The sequence below is a fragment of the Parasteatoda tepidariorum genome, chromosome 11, assembly GCF_982258835.1.
Source record: "Parasteatoda tepidariorum strain Cologne lab strain chromosome 11, Ptep-v5.0, whole genome shotgun sequence".
In the NCBI taxonomy this organism is placed as follows: Eukaryota; Metazoa; Arthropoda; class Arachnida; order Araneae; family Theridiidae; genus Parasteatoda; species Parasteatoda tepidariorum.
Genome location: NC_141765.1, coordinates 97,031,185 through 97,057,144, shown reverse-complemented (window position 1 = coordinate 97,057,144; position 25,960 = coordinate 97,031,185). Strand labels below are relative to the sequence as shown.

The following is a 25,960-nucleotide window of genomic DNA, read 5'->3' as shown; positions in this document are numbered from 1 at the left end:
AATATTATTGATCATATAAAGATGTGTAGATATTTAAACAAATTAAGAAAACACTAATAAATTTATATTACAATTACTGAATGGCCTATGTTAAATTTTTATTAAAATCTGTAATTTGGTCAATATTTCTTCAATGAAAAAAATTCATTATTTTTTAAATGAAAATACAACAAGTATTGAAACTAAACATTTTTGTTAAAAGTAAAATGTTCCTACATTCATCCTATTTTATAATTCAAAAATTATTAAATGTTTAAATTCAATTATTTTTTTATATAAAATGGACAAAAATATAAATTGCATAATTTAGAATTGAAAAATCTGTAACACAAGGTTTCTTCCTGTATTTGCTAAATGTTAAAAGATAGGAAGCTCCTCAATTCATTCTTTTTTTAAGATCTTGCCATTAAAAGATATTCAGGTTTTTTTTTCTTTCCTTAAAACAATTTAAGAGTGCAGCAAATTTCCATGAAGAATGTGGTAAAGTCATGATACAATAAAAAGTCTCAAATTTTTTACTTCATTATATAGGGCAGTTAATCAGGCATCTCAACTCTCATAATTAGAAGGAAAATCTCAAATAGTCCTTATTAAATCAAATTAATCAAAGGGGGACTAAAATTTCAAAGTGCTGCTTGTTGACTGCTCTATGAGTGCAAGAATCCAGTACAGTATAAGCGAATGCAGATCCACGAGTCATTGAAATGATTGGTGCTTCTACATAAGTATAATGGTACACAAGAACAGACTATGGCTGAATGAGTTGTGAAAATCATTAGTAAAACATTGTGAAAACCACGCTTTTTTTTTATCTATAGTGACAATCAATGTGGAAAAGAAAAAATTAAGCAATTTTTACAAACACCCAATCTAAAAAGCATCTTTAAGCACTTTTTAAAAACGTTCTGTCCCCTGTCTTTATTCATAGATCAATATGTCCATTGAAATTCTTCTTTATATTCGTAGAAAAAACAAAAAAATTCAAAACAAAAAGAGTTTTGGACAATTAAGGTTTTGAAGTAGAACTGGTCAAATGCCTGCATTAGTTAAAAACAAAAATGTAATTTGATATGATAGAAATGAGATTAATAAGAAAGAGATTTTTGTTCATACATATTTAAAGTCAGGTTATAATTTTGCTTACATACATCTGCTGACGAGATTTTTTTCTTTTCTTCCATGTTGGATAATCCCATGTTTCAATGAATGCGTAATACCTTTTTTTCGTGTTCCCTTTGTGATTTATTGTGTTTTTGAAACAACGTAAATTGTGTATTTTATTTGGAACGTTATGAAGCTGAAGCCGAATTACTGGACAAGTGAATTTTGTTACTTTAGTAATTAGTTATAGGATGCACTCTATTCAATGAGGAAAACAAAAAGTCTAACTAAACACGTTAATTGATATATAGGTAAAAAACGAAAATTGTGCTTGCTGCTTTGGATAGACAAAACTAATTTTTGAAGACAAATTTAGCACCAAATTGGGTTTAAGCTACACTTTTTGCTCAATGAACATTAGTTCATTGAGCAATGGTCATTAGTTCATTGAACATTAGAAGCTTTGGAACAGCTGAGAAATATTTTGAAGGAAAAAAATTTTTTTTTTTCATTTTTGAACAGAAATAGCCAAAATTTTGTTTTAAAGCATTTTGAGCAGCTGTTCCAATTCAAAAAAGAAAACTTACATGAAAAAATACTATACAAATGCTGTTATAATATACATGCTGCTGTGCTGGAAATTTTTTAGCTACTGGTATGAAGGTAAGTGAGCTATTGTAGAGTCCCTTACTAAAAACATATATGCCATACTACAAATGTGCCTAATCGTCATAAAAAAACATTTCCTGTGTTTATTTATGCAAATTAGATTAGTTTAAAAGTTTTCTTTGAACTGTGTCCCTTCTCAGTACATAAACAAGTTACAGCATATAAAATTTTTTTAACATTGTTAACAATTGTTTGTCATGAGTTTCAATTAGTAAAATGTAAATTGAGCAACAAACACAATGCATGAAAACAATAATAGCAAATAACTTACAAGACGGAAATACAGTTTAAATTCATTTTTAAATCAATTTTTACCTTTCCTAGCAGCTCAATGTAGAGGTGTGCTAAATACATTATCTAATACATCTGTGTTGCATGTTTCCTTTGAAACCTAAAAAGGGAAAAAATTGAAATAAATTTAAAAATAACAGTCAAAGAAAATATGAAACTATTGTCAACTTAGTGAACTAATAAATAAAAAGAACAACTTTTCTCAGAAAAATTCTTATGAATTGTTAGAAATTACAGAAAAGGATCACATTTTTCAAAAAAATTAGACATACCTTTTTGCTAATACTCCTAAAAGAACAGATAAACATGAATCTTTAAAACTTGTTTTTGCTGTTTGCAATAATGGATACAATGTGACAATAGCACAGTTTTGTGTGGCAAACATTATTAATATCTAAAATATCATCAGAAAGTTGTGATTAAAACTTTATTTAAATTAATTTCTATCAGCAATTTTTATAAATAACTCGGCAATATCTTTTTGTCTCTGTTTCAGTGTTGTTGATTAATTTCCTAATTTAATCCTCTATAATTAAATAATAAATTTTATATCAGATATTAAAAAATTTAGATGTTGTTATTCCAATACGGAGGGCCTTGGCCCTCCAGGGGCTGTCACGTCACTAAGTTTAGTTTAATCATTATTTATAAGAAATCCCCCCTTTCTTAAATTTATTCATGAAATGAAAAAAATATCTATTTCTTAGAAAAACACTAAATATAAATAACATAAATGAAGTTCACAAATATAAATTTTAGATTACACAATACTGGCACCAAAATCAAAAATTTCTCAATTATTAACACAGCAGGCTTGTATTTTTGGGCACGGCACCACAGATGACATTTATAACAAATGGCAAATAAATCTAGGAATATTTTCCTCCCTTTAAATTAGTAAATTTATTCACAAAGTGAAAATTAATTTATTTTATATGTTCAGAATAAAGTGAGTATAAATAATGATAAATAAAGTTCAATGATCTATTTTGTTTAAGTAGGATTTTTAAATTATCAGTTAGCAGGGTTACATCTTTGTAAAATTTTGAGAAACAAGGAATACAACTTACCAAGAGAATTTCAACACAATCCAATGCACTAGATGTAGGATTTGTAGCTGCCCAATGAAAAGGTGTTTTACCCTGATTGTGCATAGATTAGCATCCTACAAAAAAAGTATTTTAAAAGTAATAAACAAGTAATAAAGTTTATAGTGAGATTAATAAAATCAAGGATACTCAAATTTCAAACAGAATAGAAATTTACCATAATTTCCTGTTTTATCCACGAAGGTGGACAATCTGTAAGGGCAGAAATTTCAGTTAATAAATTCAGTTCTGTTAATTAACACCACTGTAATCTGTGGATTATATGGCAGTTTGTTTATTGCACCAATCTACTTTTAATGTAAATAAAAAAATATACAATGTAACTTTAATATATATTTAAAAAATGTGAAAAAATTGAGTATGTGAATTCGGAGATGAGAATCAGAGCCTGATTGAAGAGTTTTTCGAGGGAAAATATATTTTACCAATGTTCTTGTTCGCAACTTCAAACTTGCATATGGGTATTCTTTCTAAACATGACAATTCGGACCAAAAAATTTCTTCAAATTTAAAGTCTTCAAAATTATCTAAAACATTTTCTGCATACTTCTTTAGTTACACTTATTAATATCTTACAGGTAGCAGTGTAGTTTATTGACATTTGCTCGAGAAACAAAATACAATAGAAATTCATCATATCTTGAATGCCAGGAAAATGACATATTAGCTTTGAAGTTTAAAAAACAGTCATTTTAAGTTAATAGTAAGTAACTCATCTTAGGCCTTTATGTTAGATGAACCTTAAATTGTTTAAATTAATTATTTTTATCCACCGTAGGAAGAATCAAATATTTTTTTTTATTGTTGTTGTCCAGAAAAAAATTGTGTATAATAATCAATTATTAGATAAATAAATAACTTTGATTACACTCAAGCATATTACAATCATATATAAGCTTGGTATTAGGTTAATATTTGCTTTTCCTCCTTACTGTATTAGCAGTTAAAAAAAAATTCTGGTAACACTTCAATGTTCTGGCATTCATAAGCCAGGATAATGACAAATTCACCATTTTATAGCATATAACTTCACTTTAATTTAATATTTTGGCTTAAGACGTTTATATTCTGCTGAAAACAGGATTTCTTAAAATAACTCACATAAATCTATGTAGTTTATGTTATTAATGATTTCAAAAAGCCAGGAAAATGACAACACAAAAACCTACTCACCTTGAAAAAATTTTTTAAATAGATTTTGAAGCAGAAAATTGGTTCTTTATTCATGCAACAAGACATGTTTATATAGGAGGGCAACTAATCAATCCATTAACATAAGATATTGATTGCTGGCTCTATCTATTTTGGATATATACCACTAACTAAAAGTAGCCAAGAAAATGACAGATTTTCTTGGGACAAACAAATTATTGACAGAAAAAGTTATTTTAAACCAAGTTTTTGTAAATAATACCCTCTGCGTATATTCTAGAAATGCTAACACTGGTTGAGATAAAAAAAAATTTAGATATTGAGAAATTTATGGGAAGTTTTGAAGCTAGTTATTATTGGAAACATTGTTTAGGACATACCAGGAAAATGACATTTTGAAGTTCAATTAAATTTCTTAACTTTACAAAACAGTCAATGCTAGTGCAAAGTCATTTTAAAATGCTAACAGCGATGTTGTTTATTATTTTTTTTTAAAAGTTACCAAAAAAAAGTTACGGACAAAAGTTTTAAAAAAATTGGTGATGTTTGGTGTAAATAATTTCAATAAATAAACCACAGAGATGATTTCAATACTTTTTTAACAGCTAATCTGTTAATTATATGCAGGAAATTATGGTAATTTATTTTGAGGAACCATTATATCATCAGGCAAAAGATGTCCTTATATTCATATGGTGTATCCTTACAATAATATGGCACTGTTAACTGACTAAAACAATGAATAAAGCTGTGAATAAAGCACAAAAGTGCTAGATGTGAATAAAGCACAAAAAATAAAAAGATCATACTTTTAATCCTATAAACAAGATTCTTCTTCAGTGTTTAAACACAAAATGTAATTCCACAGTGGCATACTATTTTGCATTTTGACATTTAGAATTATAATTATATCCATTTTGTGTTTTATTCATAATGTTTAGCTTATCATTCACAGCACAAAGTATAACTACGCACAGAACAAAGTATATACTATCTTCATTTCGATTCTTACATTCAGATTAACAGGGAAGAAAATATAAAATGCCATAACTTAAATCTGATTGGACTAATGATTTTAACAAAAAACTTTCCCCATACTTTTTTCAAAGATTAGAATGAAAAAAGAATTAGATTTTCTTGAATTTTCTGGTTTATCCAGAGAAATAGGCAACAAGTGTTGTTCAGGGGAAAAAATTTTATCTTTTCTTACAAATGTAATTTTTTTTACAAGACATAAAAAAGTGTCATGTCATCATGAAAAATTTTGACACCATTAAAAAGAATAAAGTTAAAAATTTCATTAAAGATTTTAACTATTGATTAAAAAAATACCATAATACCTTAACTAAAAAATTTTAAAATTTGAAATTTTGATTAGTAAAAAAAAATTAAAGTAAATTAAAACATTAATAATTTATTTTTTAAAATTTCTAATCTCTTAAATATACTTTGTATATCCATACAAGGGCTTGTAAATTATATTATGTTTTTACCATATGTGTACACGACAGTCCAATAAATTGTTATGCTTCATAAAAATAAAAAAAAATGCTTAAAGATAATAATAAAGAAAATAATAATAAAGTAAAATAACAAAATAATATAGAAATATTAAGAAGTTTTGAAGAATGTTATGATCCATAATGAATGATCCATAAGTATTATTGACAAATAAAAGTGCTGATGTAAATTGCTGTGTATTTAGCCATTCAAGGCTGCTATGTGAACAAACTATCACATCACGAATACTCAATCAAATCTGGACATCCCCTCTTCCCACCAGAGGAGTTTCAGTTTAAACCCTTCACTAGCTAATATTGCATTAAATTGCATCTTCTACATTCTAAACTTTAAATGTTGTATATTATTAATAAATTTTGCTTGTGATATATATATAAAAGTGCCTATTCCTAAAACCCCACATTATGGAACCATTATTATTGTCCCCAATGTTGCTGGATAGATTAGTAATACAGGATTGCCACAAAAAAAATGAACAATATAGTTACTTTTAGTAGCCTAAAGTAGTTGCCGAAATAAGAACAAAAAGATGGCTAAAACTTTATTAAATGTCTTAGTTGTCATATAAAATTATCCACTTAGTCAAGTTTGTCACAAATATGATAATATTTATCTAAACATTAGTGTTCTAGCACAAAATTTTTATATCAAAAAAATTAGAATATTTGCACAAAATTATATACTTTTAATTGCTAGAAATCATTCAAAAAAATATTTTTTCATTAAAAAAAATGTACTTTTTCTAAAAAATTTTTAGTTTAACCAATAATTGATTTAGCAAATACATACATAAATATATATATTGTGAAAAGTGATTATTTAAATTCAAAATTCACGCATCGTAATATCGTATTAAAAATTGGGTTTTATAAAATCATGCAGAATTTCATAACAATAACCATTGAAAAGGTGATCGAGAAACAAAATAGATTTACAATGGAATCTGAGCAAATTGAGCGCATTGAAAAGTCAGGACTCAAATTCGCAATTCCACATTTTTTTTTCTTAAAAAAAAAAAAAAATCATTATGTGCAGAATCTACCGTAGGCTGCAGGTTGTCAACCCAATTCATACTAAAAAAAAAAAAAACATTGCTAGGAGTACAGAAAAGTCTCCCAATAGTCTTCTTTTCTTAAAAATAATTTTTTTTTTTAGCCTTTCAGACAAAAAAAGTTGCCATAGTCACCTCATGTAAAAAATAATTTCAAATAGTTGCATTTTAGTCGCCTGAGGCAACCCTGAAATAGGTACTTTCTTTATTAACATGCAGTCAACAAAAATTCTTATAAAAGTTTTAAGATTTTTAGAATTCTAACTTTAAAGAAAAGAATATACCTTTAAAGAGCAACATTCCAACATGACCTGCATTTGCCCATGCGCCACACCAGTGCACGGCAGTTTTCTGTAGAAACACAAATATTAACACATTATTATAATAACACTGTGGATAATATTCAAAGCATTGAAATACACCTAAATCTGAATATCACAAATTCTTTATACAATACAATGGAGAAAAAAATTGCATTTATTACCAGGGTTAGCAGGATTTAAAGTATGATTAATCTCCGAATTTAAATTTGATTTTTTTTAAAAAAATCATTGGTTTAAAAAGCTGCAATTTCTTTTAAAATAAACCATTAAGTCAAGAAAAAATTTATAAAATTTTATTTATAAGCTAGGAGACTAAGCCCCCTGTTCACTGCCACTCAGCAATCCCGATGATTGCTTCGCAACGACTGTTGTTTTTTGGCAGAAAACTAAACCAAGTTTTTCTATTAAAGTTAAAATTATTCATTTAACATATATGTACTAAAAGGAATTCTGTTTGCTTATGCTTGTACCTCCACTTCCCACGTCCAAGTATTATTATCTATTAGTATTATAAATATTTAGATCTATTGGTGATCAGAAGTAATTTTTCTGAGTAAACATTTTTTAAAATAACATTTATATGGTTACAACATTATATTGTTCAAACAAAATTTGATGCGATCACAACCGTAATTTAATATTTTTGCATTCAAACTGGCGGATATATTAAATTTTTGACTACATTACATTGAACATGAAGCTGATCATTAAGTGCTACAATTACTAAAAATTAGAAGGAGAAGAAAACCGCCAATGGTTAGCCTAACAGCGAAGGCATTCTAACCTGTGATTCACCTATTACTGAGGGATTCACCTATTACTGTAAAAAAGAAAAAAAATTTTTAAAACTTTTCAAAAGAAAAATCTTTCTGCAAGAACTCTGTAATGTTCTGCGACAATGTTGCTGCTATTCTGCCCCGGGGATGAGTACTTTATGTGCATCACCCTGCTTTGTATATAGACACCAGTAAATAAACATCCTTTTGAAACAGGAAATAGTTAACCCTGTATCATCTAAAGAGACTTACTTTTGAACTGTCTTGTATATCTGACTCTCCGGGCTTGAGAACCTTAAGAACTGCAGACAGACACTTGGAATTAGGATTTATGGCAGCCAAATGTAAAGGTGTTACTCCCGAAAAATCCTTCAGATGATAGGATGCATCGTATGACAGAAGCAGCTTCATGCATCGATGAAAGCCCTGTTTAAGATAAATAACTAATAAGTTTAGACATGGGAAACAAATCACAGGCAGGCACTTTTTATGATTAAGAAAATTACATTGTTATTTAACATTTGAAAAATAATTGATGAGTTTACAAAAATAATTGTGAAATTGTAAAAATTAGTTTAATTCTTGTTTTGAAAATTAATAATTCTAGTTTAAATTCTTGTTTTGAAAATTAATAAAAAATTATTTATTTTCATATAACTTTAGTTCAGTTTCTGTACATAATCGGCTAAGTTTTTTGCATGTACAGAAAAGACTATTAACAATGCCTTAATAGTAATCCATTTCAGTTATATTTGTGAGTGAAATAGCAAACTATATTGCAAAGGGTAAACTATGATGATAATTTTTGCTATATTTCTTGAGACCTCTCTTGCTATATCTCTTCTTTTGCTATATTTTGGTAGGGCACTGGGCCCATGTTCAAGAGGTCATGGATTCCATCCCTGCTGGCCGAGCACTCCTAGTGTAGTAAATGGAGACTGATGCACGGCCTTAAAGTCCTTCATGTTTCCATAACAAATCATACCACTAGTGGTACTGTTCCAGGAATTTCCTTGTCTTCTGGATTGGGTTCAAAATTACAGGGCTACAGAGTTGAACATTAGTAGTGGTAAATCCAAAATTGGATCAACTGTTCACGGACGGTTATAAAATATATTTCTGGAGAGGGGAGGTTAAAATAACAAAAGCGAACAATAATGTCAGCCATTAAGAGGGTTTAAAGTCTGTGCCTTGGTTGTGGAATCGGAGACCAGTACGAGCCCTGGTCCCCACATATACATTGCATTTCTTGTGTTGCTAGTCTTAGTTCCATGTTGAAGAATAAAAGATATCAATTGGCATTGCTACTCCCAGGATCTGGATGATCAGCAAGTCAGTTTGCTTGTTCCAAACCCAGCCGAGTCTTACAGGATAATTGATGACAGTAGTAGTGATTCTGGTGCTATTTCTTCACCTTCAAAGATCCTGATTTTTGGAGCAACGAGAAGTCAATACAGCAACATGAAATCACACAATGTAAGTTGAATGATCCGGTAAGAGATCTACAATTACCTAAAGATTAAAGTAGTGGAATAATCCTGACCAGACAGTAAATGGGGACCCGCTTTGGGACCCCGATATATATATATATCAGTGTTTTCATCGTAGAGAAAAAATGGGTGAGAATTTCTCACCCTTTCTCAAAAACAGGGTGAGATTTTAAAAAGTTAAGTGAAATTTCTAAAAATTAAAAAACAAAAACATAAAGAGACATGAAAAAAATCATTTCTTTAATTATAATACATTTTTAATATCTTCTAATTTTTAAAGCATTGAATATTTTTGCTGCATCATCATATGGAAAATGTTCTATATCTACTTTTTCATCAGCTATTCTCATTAGGTAACTCAAATGCGTACTTGTTTCGTTTTGATCGCTTCTACCCACATTTGTTTCATTTTCATTAGTCCGTTTCGGAGTAGAAGATATTGCCTTTACAAGGTATTTGTCCATCTTGCATTAATGCGCAAAAAATTTGAACGTCTTACATGAAGAAACCTTACCTACAGTAAACACGTGGTTGCAGAGAAATGCGTTCTGAAAGAGGTTCGGAGGGATGGTGTTCTGTAGTTCTTAAAGATTCTGAACAATACTGGTAGCAGGGAGGCTAGATAATGGGGCAGATGTTGAAAATAATGAAAGATCCAGGAAGAAAAGTAAAACGGATTTTATTCTAATTGGCGCAATGAGAATTTTTTTTCAAAATGCGAGAAATTCGCGAATTTTGAAATTGGTTTATAGAATGCGCGAATTTCTCGCGGTAATCATTTTTTAAGGCGAGAAAAGAAAAAAATATGCGAGATTCTCGCGTTCTCGCGCTGTAGTGAAAACACTGTATATACTTATTTATGTATATATATATATTTATGGATTAGAACATTTTGGGACCACCAAATTCCTTCTCTTTCATTTCTTTTAATAGCAAAAATAATTTGGTATTTTTAGTGACATTGATGAAAATTGACAACAAAATGGATAAATGGTGAGGGAGACTGATCATCAATTCATCAAACGATCTGTTTTGATTGGTTAGGCAATTGACACGAAAGAAACCTACGAGAACAAGAAGCAACCGAACAGTAAACTGTGACAAGTTTAGTTGGCAAATTTCCGGTGATGACTACAAAGTAAACAAAAACATAGTTCTTTAAGGACTATCCTGAAAAACTTCAATCAATAAAAAGCAAGAGCTAAGCTTTCATTATCATATCTATATTCAGCACCTTTAAAAACATTAAAATTATTTTTATCAATGTTAGAGAAAAAAAAAGTTATATATTGTTGACTAGTGTTATTTATCATTTTATAACAAAGCACATGAACATAAAAAAATTGTTTAAAAATTGGTTATTATTTTTTGTTGTAGAAATTCATATGCCATAAGGAAAAATAAGAGTAGTATTAGAATACCTAATTTTAAAGATGTTTATTATTTTTACCTACAAAAGAGGTTTGCAAGATTGCTCTGATATTAAATTCCATTATAGGAAAAAATCAAAACATAAAACTGAATTTTGATCCATCTTATATTTATAGAAATTCTCTAACAATTTTTATTCATGGATAGGAATTAAATTCAGATTTTCTAAGAATACTGGAAAAGTGTTTTTTCAGGGGTTTTCCAGTAAAGAAACAAACAAAAGAAAATAATAAAAAAATAAATTAAGAATATACAAGTATGAGTATCGAAAAAAAAGAGAAAAATTTTTAACTCTGAATGTTGTTGAACATTGTTGACTAGTGTTATTTATTATTTTATAACAAAGCATGCAAACATAAAAGAATAGTTTGACAGTTGGTCATTATTTTTCGTGGTAAAAATCCATATCCATAAGGGAATATAAGAATAGCATTAGAAAACTTAATTTTAACAAAGTTTATTTTTTCCAACTATAAAAGAGGTTTGCAAGATTGCTCTGATATTAAATTCCATTATAGAAAAAAAAAATCACATGTACATAAAACTCAATTCAGTTCGATCTTATGTTATGAAAATGCTCTAACAATTTTTATTTATGGGTTGAAATTAAATTCAGATTTGCTAAGAATACTGTAGAAATGTTTTTTCACGTTTTCTTAGTAAAGAAACAAAAAAAATGGAAGAATATACGAGTATCAGTATAAAAATATTATCAACTCTGAATGAAAAAAGTGATCAAACGTTATTAGTGGCTAATGGAGAGCTGTTTGTCCCAGAGAATCAGAGTTATCAACATGTACTGTAGCTTTGAGTAGAAGGTTAACACATTCAAATTGATTGTGAATAACAGCCAACATCAAAGGTGTCTTTCCACATTCATTCTTTTTTATTTCAAGAACTTCAGGAGCAACAGTATCGATCAATCTCTTTAGAAAACTTTTATTACCAGAAGAGCTTGCTATGTGTATGGGCAATGGCATCCTTGCTAATAATCAAAAAAATTGTAAGCAGTATAAAGCAATGGTAGAAGCTAAAAAATTTGACAAAGAAATTCCCCAAACCAATGAGTAAAGGGCTGGGATAGCCTGGTTGGTAGGGCACAGGTCCCATGTCCAAGAGTTCGTGTGCTTGATCCCAGGCAGGCCGAAGATGTCCCCTGTAGTAAATGGAGACTGATGCAGATTAAATCTGTCGAGTCGCAAAGTCCTCCATGTTCCTAAAACAAATCAATACCTCTGGGGGTACTGATCCAGAAGTTTCCTTGTCTTAAGGATTGTGTTCAAAATTACAAGGCTATGGAGTTGAACATAGGTAGTCGTAAATAAACAATGAGTAAGAGCCGTGGTGGCTCAGGGGATAGAGCTCTCGCCTTCTAATGAGATGAACCGGGTTCGAATCTCAGCAATGACTCGTCAATACGAATTCCGCATCTGGCTCATACTGAACACAATGTTGATGTAAAATATCCTAGGTGGCAGATAGATCACGGGTTAGAGTCTCGAATATCAGTAGTACCAAATCCCCACGAATTACAGGAGGAAGTATCTTGATTGTGGTAAATTTTAAATATTATGAGTTGCCTGGAGCAACAGCGTTCTGCCAGATGATAATGAAAACAGTTATTCTTTATTTTGATGGGATAACACGTTTTGCTTAATCTAATAATGTAAGGTAATCCAGAAGCACAACAGATAATAAATAAACAATTTTAGTGTTATTGTGAAGTTTGTGGTGAAGTTTTGAGCAGGATTTTGTACTGTTGTTCAGTACTAATCAATTGCAGCTGACCTCTCCCCATACGTAGAACGGGTATTCAGTTGTAAATTAATACAAAAACAATGAATAAATTATAATTAACATCAATATTTATACAATAACATTTTGTGATTGTTTAAATGAAAATAGAATTTTAAATTATATTTGTATTTTAGTGAATACTTTCTTAAAGGGGAGATGTCATATGACATCTGGAATATTCAGCCAATAAAGATGTTTGTGTTTTAACATACTTAGCATGTAATTATTGTTACCAGCATACCATTACAGTTAACAAATAATATTGTGATAAAATAAATGTCACAAATAATGTTTTTTTCATTTGATTCTAGGAGTTAGCAGTACAAATATTAAGATGAAGATAACAAACATTAAAATGTTTTATTCCTCTTACTAGAGTTTGTTTTCCTTTAACTGTTCAGATCTTCTCATCAATTCTTTAAGAGTGTTTATTGAAGCAGTGTAAATGTAGAAATCACTACATGTTTGTTTTTAAAATTTTCAAGTTAAAAAACCCTTTTGCACCTAAGCAATGATTGTTGATATGCACAGGTCCTACTGTATTCTCAGGGCACTAGTATCAGAAATACACATGTGATTATTTATTTATTTTTTAACTACATCTGCAACAAACAACAGAATAACACATCTAAAACATCGAAACAAACAAAAATTGGCTTACCAAAAATTTAAAAATTAATATTTAACAACGCATTTAATCTTAAACAGTGTCTGAAGTTCATTTTTGCTTAAAAACTTCATTAAGAAAAGCTATTTTCCTTAACGAAGCTGGGCGAATTTTAAGCACATGTCTATTAAAGCAAGTATATATTTCAAAGAAGAAATATAAAGTAAAAACAAGAATTATTGAATGAAATTAATTATTTTAAGTTAGTTTTTTGGTGATCCTATCTAACGTACATGGTATCTCTTTCTAGACCTTAAAAGCTCAAATAAATATGAAAAATACTCAAGTATTGCAGTAAATTTTTACAATCCAGTTGAGCTATAACCATTTTTAATACTTATTATTAGTTTGAATTAATCTTAATAATTTTCTCGTGAATACCAATGATAAGTGATGTTGACTGACGGACTTTTTTGGAATTCTCTGCAGTATGCAGTATTTTGTTTATAGCTCACTTATCGTAGAGTGAGAATTTTAATCCCCTGAAGAGCGGATGGCTCAACCTGCTTTAGCAGCCCGATGACCAGAGCGCAATATCGTCAAAAGTTAATTCTTAATTTTTTTAAAAATTTATTTTATTTAATTTTTTTATTTCCCTTTCACTACTTTAGTTGTTGTTGTAGTTCATTTACGTCGCGCTTGAGCTGCACAATGGGCTATTGGTGACGGTCTGGGAAACATCCCTGAGGATGATCCGAAGACATGCCATCACAAATTTGATCCTCGGCAGAGGGGATGGCACCCCCGACGACCTGCGCGCGAAGTCGATCACTTTACGGTAGCACAGTTTAACGAGGACCCATACCGCACACCCTCGGTCCCTACGCTGACTAATCCAAGTGGTCACCTACCCGCACACTGACCGCTGCCAGTGATGCTTGACTTCGGTGATCTGCTGGGAACCGTGTCTTAACAATCAGTCCCATGCGGGACTTCATTACTTTAACGTAAATAAAGTTTCCTTTACCAAAAAATTCGTAATTTTTAAACAGCGTTTAATATTTAATTAAAAAAAAAATACTAATAAAGTTTTTATTTCATATTTTTCTAAAATTTCTTTTCCAATATTTTAACGTGAATAAAGTGTTCTTTACCAAAAAATTTTTCTTTTTCTTTTGAAAAGAGCGAATAATAGCTAAGAAACGGATAAATTTCGGTTCCGATGCTGCGTTGAATAAAGTGTTCTTTAAATTATTATTTTTCTTTTAAAAAGGAGCGAACAATAGCTAAAAAACGAATAAATTTCTGCTCCGACGCTACGCATACAAATGATCAAATATCTGTACTTATCATAAGCTTATGATTTTTGAACTCGGCCAGAAATTATAGTTTATTATACTACGCAATCGTACCAAAGGAATTTTTATAGAAAAATTAGGGGGCTCACGATGGGTTAAAATAGATTCCTTTAATAAAAAGGCAGAGAAGCTCTTTTGGCATTATAATCAGGGCAACAGCTTGTGAGGCGTAAAATGGTCAGAAGTGCCACAGCCTAGTTAGCCGAATTAATAAGTTGTAGAAGTTGTAATTAGGAATTTGTGAACCCGGGTTCGATCCCGGTCAAGGGGAAATTTTTAATTTTCTTGATTTATTTTTATTTATTTTAAATATTTTCATTATTATAACGTGAATTAAGTGTAACGTAACCCCCTTTAATATTAACTTAGAATTTTCAAACTCTGCCAGAAATTAGAGTTTTATATACCAAAGAATCGTACCGAAGGAAATTTTTATACACTAATTAGGGGGCACATAATGGGCCAAAATAGATTTTGTTAATTAACCGGAAGGAAGTTCTTTAAGCTATAAATTTGTTGAAGCAACGAGTGAGCCGTGGTGTGGTTGTTAGCGCCACAGGTAAAGAAGATTGTATACTCGGTAGTCAGGGGTTCGGTCCTAGTCGCGGATTACTTTTGAATTTTTTTTTCTATTTACTTTATTTTATTTTTTAAAATTTATTTTTCGATATTTCAACGTGAATAAAGTGTTATATTAATAAAAATAATTATTTTTCTTTGGAAAAGGGGGCATATAAGCTAAAAAACGAATAAATATCGACTCTGGAGCTACGCACATGACTCACTCCGTAACCCCCTTTAATATTAACTTATAATTTTCAAACTCTGCCAGAAATTAGAGTTTTATATACCAAAGAATCGTACCGAAGAAAATTTTTATACACTAATTAGGGGGCACATAATGGGCCAAAATAGATTTTGTTAATTAACCGGAAGGAAGTTCTTTAAGCTATATATTCGTTGAAGCAACGTGTGAGCCGTGGTGTGGTTGTTAGCGCCGCAGGTAAAGAAAATTGTTCACTCGGTGGTCAGGGGTTCGGTCCTAGTCGCGGATTAATTTTTAATTTTTTTTTCTATTTACTTTATTTTATTTTTTAAAATTTATTTTTCGATATTTCAACGTGAATAAAGTGTTATATTAATAAAAATAATTATTTTTCTTTGGGAAAGGGGGCATATAAGCTAAAAAACGAATAAATATCGACTCTGGAGCTACGCACATGGCTCACTCCGTAACCCCCTTTAATATTAACTTATAATTTTCAAACTCTGCCAGAAATTAGAGTTTTATATACCAAAGAATCGTACCGAAGGAAATTTTTATACACTAATTAGGGGGCACATAATGGGCCAAAATAGATTTTGTTAATTAACCGGAAGGACGTTCTTTAAGCTATATATTCGTTGAAGCAACGTGTGAGCCGTGGTGTGGTTGTTAGCGCCACAGGTAAAGAAGATTGAAGACTCGGTGGTCAGGAGTTCGGTCCTAGTCGCGGATTACTTTTAATTTTTTTTCTATTTACTTTATTTTATTTTTTAATATTTCAACGTGAATAAAGTGTTATATTAATAAAAATAATTATTTTTCTTTGGGAAGGGGGGAATATAAGCTAAAAAACGAATAAATATCGACTCACTCCGTAACCCCCTTTAATATTAACTTATAATTTTCAAACTCTGCCAGAAATTAGAGTTTTATATACCAAAGAATCGTACCGAAGGAAATTTTTATACACTAATTAGGGGGCACATAATGGGCCAAAATAGATTTTGTTGATTAGCCGGAAGGAAGTTCTTTAAGCTATATATTCGTTGAAGCATCGTGTGAGCCGTGGTGTGGTTGTTAGCGCCACAGGTAAAGAAGATTGTACACTCAGTAGTCAGGGGTTCGGTCCTAGTCGTGGATTACTTTTTAATTTTTTTTTCTATTTACTTTATTTTATTTTTTAAAATTTATTTTTCGATATTTGAACGTGAATAAAGTGTTATATTAATAAAAATAGTTATTTTTCCTTGGGAAAGGGGGAATATAAGCTAAAAAACGAATAAATATCGACTCCGGAGCTTCGCACACGACTCACTCCGTAACCCCCTTTAATATTAACTTATAATTTTCAAACTCTGGCAGAAATTAGAGTTTTATATACCAAAGAATCGTACCGAAGGAAATTTTTATACACTAATTAGGGGGCACATAATGGGCCAAAATAGATTTTGTTAATTAACCGGAAGGACGTTCTTTAAGCTATATATTCGTTGAAGCAACGTGTGAGCCGTGGTGTGGTTGTTAGCGCCACAGGTAAAGAAGATTGAAGACTCGGTGGTCAGGAGTTCGGTCCTAGTCGCGGATTACTTTTAATTTTTTTTCTATTTACTTTATTTTATTTTTTAATATTTCAACGTGAATAAAGTGTTATATTAATAAAAATAATTATTTTTCTTTGGGAAGGGGGGAATATAAGCTAAAAAACGAATAAATATCGACTCACTCCGTAACCCCCTTTAATATTAACTTATAATTTTCAAACTCTGCCAGAAATTAGAGTTTTATATACCAAAGAATCGTACCGAAGGAAATTTTTATACACTAATTAGGGGGCACATAATGGGCCAAAATAGATTTTGTTGATTAGCCGGAAGGAAGTTCTTTAAGCTATATATTCGTTGAAGCATCGTGTGAGCCGTGGTGTGGTTGTTAGCGCCACAGGTAAAGAAGATTGTACACTCAGTAGTCAGGGGTTCGGTCCTAGTCGTGGATTACTTTTTAATTTTTTTTTCTATTTACTTTATTTTATTTTTTAAAATTTATTTTTCGATATTTGAACGTGAATAAAGTGTTATATTAATAAAAATAGTTATTTTTCCTTGGGAAAGGGGGAATATAAGCTAAAAAACGAATAAATATCGACTCCGGAGCTTCGCACACGACTCACTCCGTAACCCCCTTTAATATTAACTTATAATTTTCAAACTCTGGCAGAAATTAGAGTTTTATATACCAAACAATCGTACAGAAGGAAATTTTTATACACTAATTAGGGGGCACATAATGGGCCAAAATAGATTTTGTTAATTATCCGCTAAGAAGTTCTTTAAATGGATATTGGAAGGTAAGATGAAAAACATCCAAACCTGTGAGATTGTTGAAAAAATTGTATTGTTTCTTTTTATAATGGCCTTTCATTTCCTCTCTTTTTTTCTATATCATAGTTTCTCTTCGGGGGGGGGGGGACTTTCGCAGTAGGCGGTGAAGCCCTTCTGCAGGGACCTAATAAGATTGTGGGTGATTAAGAGATGTTATGGATTTTCGGAATATTTGGAAGATCGATCTGGTCCTTATCTTAATTAAATATACTATTTTTCAAATTTAGAAATTTGTTACTAGAAAACTATAAAGTATGCAAATATATTTTTGTTTTTAACCCTTTTTATAAAGAATTTTTGAATGTATTGGTAAGATAGTTTATTTGTATAATTTATGTGTTTTTTTCTTTCTTCGTGTGATAATTCAAAGGGATGTTCTCATATATACTTTACCTCACATTTTTTGTTAACTCATAAAGTATATGTGATTAGATTTTTAAAAATATTTCACTCATAGTAGTACTAATAAAAAAAAATCAGGCGGTGGATTGCAGGTCTACCTAATAATATTTTTATTATATTGCCGGCATTGAGCAGTAGACGCAATTCTGAGTTTACGACTACCTATGTTCAACTACGTAGCCTTGTAATTTTGAACCCAGCCCAGAAAACAAGAGAACTCTTAGAACAAGCATTGGGTCAAACTAGCTTTCGCGGAGGTCTTTTTGATGAAACTAATTCGCATTTGCGATATAGTGAGAGGAAAATCACGAAAACATCTCACAGTTAGCCCGAAGGCTGAGGTATACTAACCCTTAATCCATGTACCACTGAGGATATCCTACGAGTGCACTGTGTTCGGTGCGAGTCGGGACCGGAATTCGAATCAACCAGCACCTCTGGGTTTCCAAACTAGGGCATCTCATTGAGAGGTGAACTCTCTATCTACCGCAGCTCTGATAAAATTTGTCAAAAATTTTTCTAAATAAAATATAAGAAAAATATTTAAAGTATTTAATTTAAATTTCAAAATGATTCCACTGAATTTATTTTTACGCAAAAACACTTAAATTATTTACTTATGATAGAACTCCGATGTTAAGCATCACTGGCTGCTGTCAGTGTGCGAGTGAGTAACCACTTTGATCAGCCTGCGTAGGGACCGAGGATGCGCCGTATCGGTCCGCGTTAAGCTATTCTACCATATAGTGCTCGACTTCGTGCGCAGGTCGTCGGCCTACCAAAGCAGGGGAGCCATCCCCTTTGCAGAGGATCAAAATTGCGATGGTATGTCTTCGGATCATCCTCAGGGATGTTTCCCAGACCGTCGCCAATAGCCCATTGTGTAGCTCTAATGCGACGTCAATAAAGTACCTACCTACCTGCATATAAGTTATTTTTACTAAAATTAGCAACAACAAAAAAACGTTTATAGTTCAAATGCATTAGCTATAAAATATATTTTCAATTATTTGAAAGAAAGGCTTCAGAAGAGCATCAAAACCAGAATGTTAAAGGACTTAATATGGGACTAAAATGTTTTTAACTTCATATTCAAATATTTTTATTTTTCTATACGCGGGAGCTGAAAAGTTTTTCACTTATGAAGAGGACGTTGACCCCACCATGATAAATTGCAAAAAAATAATGTTAAGCACTCAAAAAATATTTTTGATCATTTTGCAAAAAAAAAAAAAAAAAAAAAAAAAAAGTCGTAACCAGAATCTGGGCAGTAATAAAAATAATTTTTTTCTATCGTTTAAAGTTCTTAATTTCTAAACATAAAATGGATAAAATTTATAACCATTTTCAGAAACTTTGCGTAATCGTGATAAAATAAACAGTGTCTGATAAACATTGCAGAGAAAAGTGTGAAAATCATGATTTTTTTCATAATTTAGAACGGCAATCGACAAGGAAAAGAAGAAAAATAAATCGCTTTTTAAAAGATAGAAAATTAAGCACTTTTTACAAATCCGGAATGAAAAAGCAACTTTAAGGGCCTTTAGAAAACGTTAATCAAAAATAATAAACTTAGAGCACTTTTTAAAAACGCTAAGCACCTTGTCTTCGATTAGCTATTAACGAGGTTTCATAAATGCAAAATAAAGACTGGTTTATTTTTTCTATTTTCAATTGTTATCGCTTTAAACACTCATGACTCATTATTCAAATTTCAGAACCAGAATCAATTAGAATTCGAGCGCTTTCTGCCATTGCGAATATTTATCTTTTACGAAGGTTGCTATTTATATTTCTGGCCTAATAATGAAAAAACAAATATGTAGGATCGAAATTGGTTTTATTGTTTTTCAAAATATTCTCCATGATGATCAATACACTTTTGCATGCGTTTGAACCAATTTTCAAAGCACCTTTTCCAGTCCGATTGAGGTAACTCCAAAACATGCGTTTTGAATGCATCAACCGCTTCTTCGGGGGTCGAAAATCGTTGTCCACGTAATTTATTTTTGATGTGTGGGAATAAGAAGAAGTCATTGGGTGCCAAATCAGGACTGTACGGCGGATGACCCATAAGTTCGATCTTTCGCTCCGTCAGAAATGCCTTTGTTTGAGTCGATGTGTGAGAGCTCGCATTGTCATGATGAAGAATGATTCGCCTGTTCTTCTGCTTTTTTCGAATTTCTCCGATGACTTCTGGCAAACAAATGGTCGTGTACCATTCAGAATTGACCGTCCTGCGTTGCTCTAACGCCACTGTTGCCACATGGCCGTTAATGCCGAAGAAACGGGCAATCATTTGTTTCGATGTGCTTCTTCCTCGAACAACTTTTGTTGGTTTGGCCTCGTCTTGGAAGACCCATACAGTTGATTGCTGTTTTGTTTCCGGCTCATATGCATAGATCCATGATTCGTCACCTGTGTAGATGTTATACACAGCCTTTGATGTACCTTGAGCGTATTTTTGCAACATTTCCTTGCACCAATCGACACGAGCCTTTTTTTGATCGTTTGTCAGATTATGCGGGATCCAACGCGAACAAATTTTTTTTACGCTCAAATGTTCACGCAATATTTTATTGATGCTAGTCATACTAATGTCCAAAGACGCCTCTATCTCACGGTATGTCACATGACGATCTTGCTTTATCAGTTCACGCACAGCATCGATCTTTTCTGGCACAACAACGGATTTTGGACGACCTGCACGAGATTCGTCCTGGATCGACCACGATTAAATTCGTTATACCAATTTTTTACAGTGCTGTAGGATGGCGCTTTATCGCTGAATAAAGAATTAAGTTCATCGAAGCACTCTTGTCTTGACAATCCACGTCGAAAGTTATGAAAAATAATGGCACGAAAATGTTCACGATTCAATTTCATTTTTTGAAAGAGAAGAACTTTTCAATTTACTGTCAGCAACACAAATGAAGCTATAATGGTAAATCGTCTGCTGAATTTATGTTTGAAAATATCAAACTTTCGATTAAAATCGTCTGCGGTCGCCTAGCAACACTTACTGTTGCCAAGGCCAGAAATATAAATAGCAACCCTCGTAATATCAATTTTCAAATCTGTCAATTGGGTATAATATAGCCTACGTCACAGGTTGTGTTGTTCCTACTAAATTTAACCCATGAATGGCATTTTCTGCGAGCCTAACTTCAAGCCACAAATAAACAAACGAAGTGTTCGATCGTTTAAATAGCTGCTCGCCAGATTTTATTGCATTATAAAGAAAAGTTATTGAAACTAAATACAACTAAATAAACAACAACAACTAAAACAAATAACAACAACTACTAATAACAATAACTAAATAAACAACAACTAAATTCCATTCGTTTAGCATTGCGTCATATGTTGTTCCTACTAAATCGAAGTAGTTGTGTTTTTTTCATATTATACCCAATTGTATTTATTTGTATAATATCTGTTAGCTTCTTTCCTGTTAAGTAAAATTCAAATTTTTTAATGTGCACTATTTTGTACGCTTTAACTTTTCATTTTAGGAATTGTGATTATGTATTCACAAATGTTTAAATTGTACAGTTAAGTTTATTGATTTTGTGTATCATAGCTATTATGAATCTGTGTTACTGAACTGACTGGCTGGTGTGATCTACTTTAGATTAAAAGCAGTGTACCCACAATTTGTTTTCAAGTCTTATATTTAAGCAAATTTCTGAGTTTTAATCTAATACCGACTCTTGTCATTCACTGCACTCGCCATTGTTCATGTTTTAAGATGCTTCTTGCCGCCGTCCTGAATTACAGGTTAAAATGTTTTGTTTTCGATTTATCAATGTTCTTAAAGTGTCTAGGTTTCGATTTCATTAAGAAAACATGATGGTATAACTTTTAGAATTTCCAATACTTAACTTAAAATTTACTTTTAAAGGAGTACTTGCAAAGCTCTTGTGATTCAAGAAATTTCATAATTTAATTTTCTTTTAAAGCTGAATCCTGAATACTACGAGGTTTGACATGCATGATAAAATTTCTAAAAATCATGTTAAGGACTTGAAGAAGAAAAAAAACTGCTGAACCATGCACTTTTCAAAACTATGCTTGCTTAAAGAAACTTGTTTAACCTTGATTTGGTTATTGGCAAGGGCGCCGGCAGCAGGGTGCAAGGAGGTGCACTTGCACCCCCTGGCTTTTTTTTTAAACAATTAAAAACAGACAGAAAAACTATTTTGCTATAAAAAATTTTTATTAAAAATATTTTTATTCAAAAACAAATAATTATGTAATTATTGATACATAACAAATAAAAAATTGTTTAATCAAACAAGAATTGTAATCGTCTTGTTTGCTGTCCCAAATCTGTTTATAACTTTTTCAATGAATTCTGAGTCATCTTTGATTCTTTTCTTATGCACACTGAGCAAGCACAAACTTGGCAAATATCTAAGCTATATTTTCAAATTTCGTTTAATAAAATATAAATAATATTATATTTTCTATTAATTATTTAGTTTAACAAAGGTGTATAACACAAACTGACTTTTCACAACCGTAAAACTTCATCAACACAATAAATACCAATGTTAAGCGTGCACAAACACGTTAGTATACGAACCTGTTTGTAGTTATTTGTGTTTCAAAGTCAGTTGCTATGCCATCGCATATCAATAAATTTTCTTGTGGCAAAATTTGCAAGTACAAAATATTCGTATTTTTTTTTTAAATATCTTGTTAACAATGAAGAAATGTATCCTGAAAAAAATCAACAGATGAAAGTATATGTAGTAACAAAACAAAATAAAATAACAGAATATTTTAAATTTTTTTTTTTTGGGGGGGGGGTAGTTTGTTAGAGGGTTGCACCCCCTTTTATATTATTCTGCCGGCGCCCTTGGTTATTGGTTATTGCAATTACATACAATTTCAGGCTTGTGTGCTCAAAATAGGCTTATAAACCTCCGTCAAGTAGATGAGGACAGATAGCACAATCAACCTTGATTTTAATAATGTGGAAAGTGTCACAATTGCAGTTTTTATTGAGTTTCGTGTAGTCTTCAATAAGGTTTTATAGGTGACGAAAACAGTTCCCAGCAGATCACCGAAGTCAAGTATCACTGGCTACGGTCAGTGTGCTGGTGGGTGATCACGTGGATCAGTCTGCGTAGGGACCGAGGTTGTGCGGTAAGAGTCCTCGTTAAACTGTTCCACCGTAAAGTGCTCGACTTCGCGTGCAGGTCGTTGGGTTACCGAAGCGGGGGTGCCATCCCCTCCGCAGAGGATCAAAATTGTGATGGCATGTCTTCGGATCATCCTCCGGGATGTTTCCCAGACCGTCGCCAATAGCCCATTGTGCAGCTCTAGTGCGACGTAAATTAACAACAATAATAAAATTTCAAGGAGAATTTCCTTTCAGGCACACTTAAAATTTCAGAGACATTTGTAACACACGGGAAATTTACAATCCGCCCCCCCCCCCCCGATTTTAGAAAGCTGATGTTTGCTACATCAGATTTTGGGGTATCTAATTTCTTTGGGGTTTTGGTTATTCTCTTTTTTCCAGGCAATGGTTTTGTAACAAAGGCGTATAATTCACCGTCCGTCGCCAATTGTGCGACGTAAATAAAGTACTTACTCGCCAAGTTCGTAAGCAGTTTCGGTTAATTTCTTTGAATCTTAATATTACCATCTAACTTTCTTTATGTCCCGCAGTGGACTGATCGTTAAGACACGGTTCCCAGCAGATCACCGAAGTCAAGCATCACTGGCTACGGTCAGTGTGCAGGTGGGTGACCACTTGGATCAGTCTGCGTAGGGACCGAGGGTGTGCGTTGTGGGTCCTCGTTAAACTGTGCTACCGTGAAGTGCTCGACTTCGCGCGCAGGTCGTCGGGCTACCGTAGGCGTCGGGCAATGAAGCGAACCGGGTTCGAACCCCAATCGATACGAATTCCACATCCACCTTGCAGCGACCACTGTGGTAACGTGAAATATCCTCAGTGGTAGACGGATCTCGGGTTAGAGACCCTTTGCCGTCAGGTTAACCGTGGGTGGTTATCGTGGTCTTACTCTCTGTGTAACGCAAATGCGGAATAGCTCCATCAAAACGTCCTCCATGAAGGCAAATGTCTCCCAATACTCGATCTAGGAGTTTCCTTGTATTCTGGATTGGATTCAAAATGACAAGGCTAGGGAGTTGAACATTATTAGTCGTAAACCCATATAACTGCGTCGGCTGTTCAACGACGGTTGTAAAATAAAATATGAAGTCTTGAGTGGAAGATTGATTCCCCGAGCTGAAAACTAGATGACTGATTACGATTGTGTCTTAATGGTTCGGAAATCACTCCAGTTCATATATGGCAGTACTTTTACTTTCGTTACTTGTACCGCCGGTACAAGTAAAAAGTACGTACTTTTACTTGTACTTCGTTACTTTTTAAATTTAGTACTTTTACTTGTACTTTCGTTACTTTTTTAGGGAAAAATTACAAGTATTTGTAACGGAAATATCGAATGAAATCGTTACTTTTTTCTAAAACTCGGTAAGCTTTCTAAAAAAAAAAGAAATTAAATTTAAAAAAAAATGCTTATGTTTTTTTAATTTATAAAATTAATGTGCAATTTATATGCATTCACAGCTAACTTTGTGTTTAAATACTTTCTGTTTCAACTTATACTGCACATTCAATTATTTTTAACTAGCTCAAAGATCACAAAGCTATCTGAAACCCCGTGTTTGCTTTGCTTACGTTTGTGCTTTTAAAACGCATTTCTAAAGAGTAAAATAATTTTAAATCAATGGTAATTTAAATAAATAAGAATAATAAATTAAAATTAAAATCAATAGATGAAATTTCTTTTTCGTGCAAATCCATAAAAAAGTTTGATATTAAAATTATATTTGATTTTAAAATTATATTATATGATTATATTATAAAATTATATTATAATATTCTTCCGAATTTAAAAATATATTAATATCCATAACTTTCAAAATTAAAAATAATTAAATAAATAACAACAACTTTGCAAAAACATTAAAGAACATAAGAATATTATTCAATAAAATTTTAGGTTACTTTGAATTTTCGATTTCCTAGACATGTACTTTTAAATCATTACTTTTTTTGTTTAGTACTTGTACTTTTACCTCGTTACTTTTTAAAATAAGAACTTTTTACTCGTTAAATTTTTTAAAAATACTTGTACTTTTACTCGTTACTTTTTAAAATAAGAACTTTTTACTTTTTACTCGTTACTTTTTTTAAAAATACTTGTACTTTTATTCGTTACTTTTTAAAAGTAACGTTGCCATATATGCTCCAGTTCGATGAACCCCCATTCCCAGAAAGCATGTAACCTTACGGCAATCTTGTGTTCAATGAAGTGAACTGATCGTTAAGACACAGCAGATCACCGAAGTCACTGTGCGGGTGGGTGACCCACTTGGATCAGTCTGCGTAGGGACCGAGGGTGTGCGGTATGGGTCTTTGCTAAACTTTGCTACCGTAAAGTGCTCGACTTCGCGCGCAGGTAGCCGTGCTACCGAAGCGGGGGTGCCATCCCCTCCGCAGAGGATCGAAATTGAGATGGCATGTCTTCGGATCATCCTCCGGGATGTTTCCCAGACCGTCGCCAATAGCCCATTGTGTGCAGCTCTAGGGCGACGTAAATTAACAACAACAATTCAATGAAGCAAAACTATTGCAGTTTCAAACCATTCCTTCTAAAAGGATTTAAAATTATTTTTTTTAAAGCTTTTTTAA

General features: G+C 31.8%; 1 protein-coding gene across 8 annotated transcripts in view; it reads right to left on the bottom strand.

The window, feature by feature from the left end:
* LOC147801945 (uncharacterized) overlaps window positions 1-13,840 on the bottom strand; it is a 75,163-nt gene extending 61,323 nt beyond the window's left edge. For 2 of the 8 annotated variants that reach the window (XM_087154593.1, XM_087154594.1), the window contains exons 1-4: window positions 13,373-13,816; window positions 13,085-13,264; window positions 8,246-8,419; window positions 7,179-7,245 (exon numbers count right to left, since the gene is read on the bottom strand). In XM_087154593.1, the coding sequence (XP_087010719.1) occupies window positions 7,179-7,245; window positions 8,246-8,404 (226 nt within the window). In that variant the 5' untranslated portion in view covers window positions 8,405-8,419; window positions 13,085-13,264; window positions 13,373-13,816. Of the gene's footprint in view, window positions 1-7,178; window positions 7,246-8,245; window positions 8,420-13,084; window positions 13,265-13,372 lie in introns of all 8 variants that reach the window. The other 6 variants (XM_087154600.1, XM_087154599.1, XM_087154596.1 and 3 more) reach the window with 6 other exon arrangements.
* Between the last annotated feature and the right edge of the window lie 12,120 nt (window positions 13,841-25,960).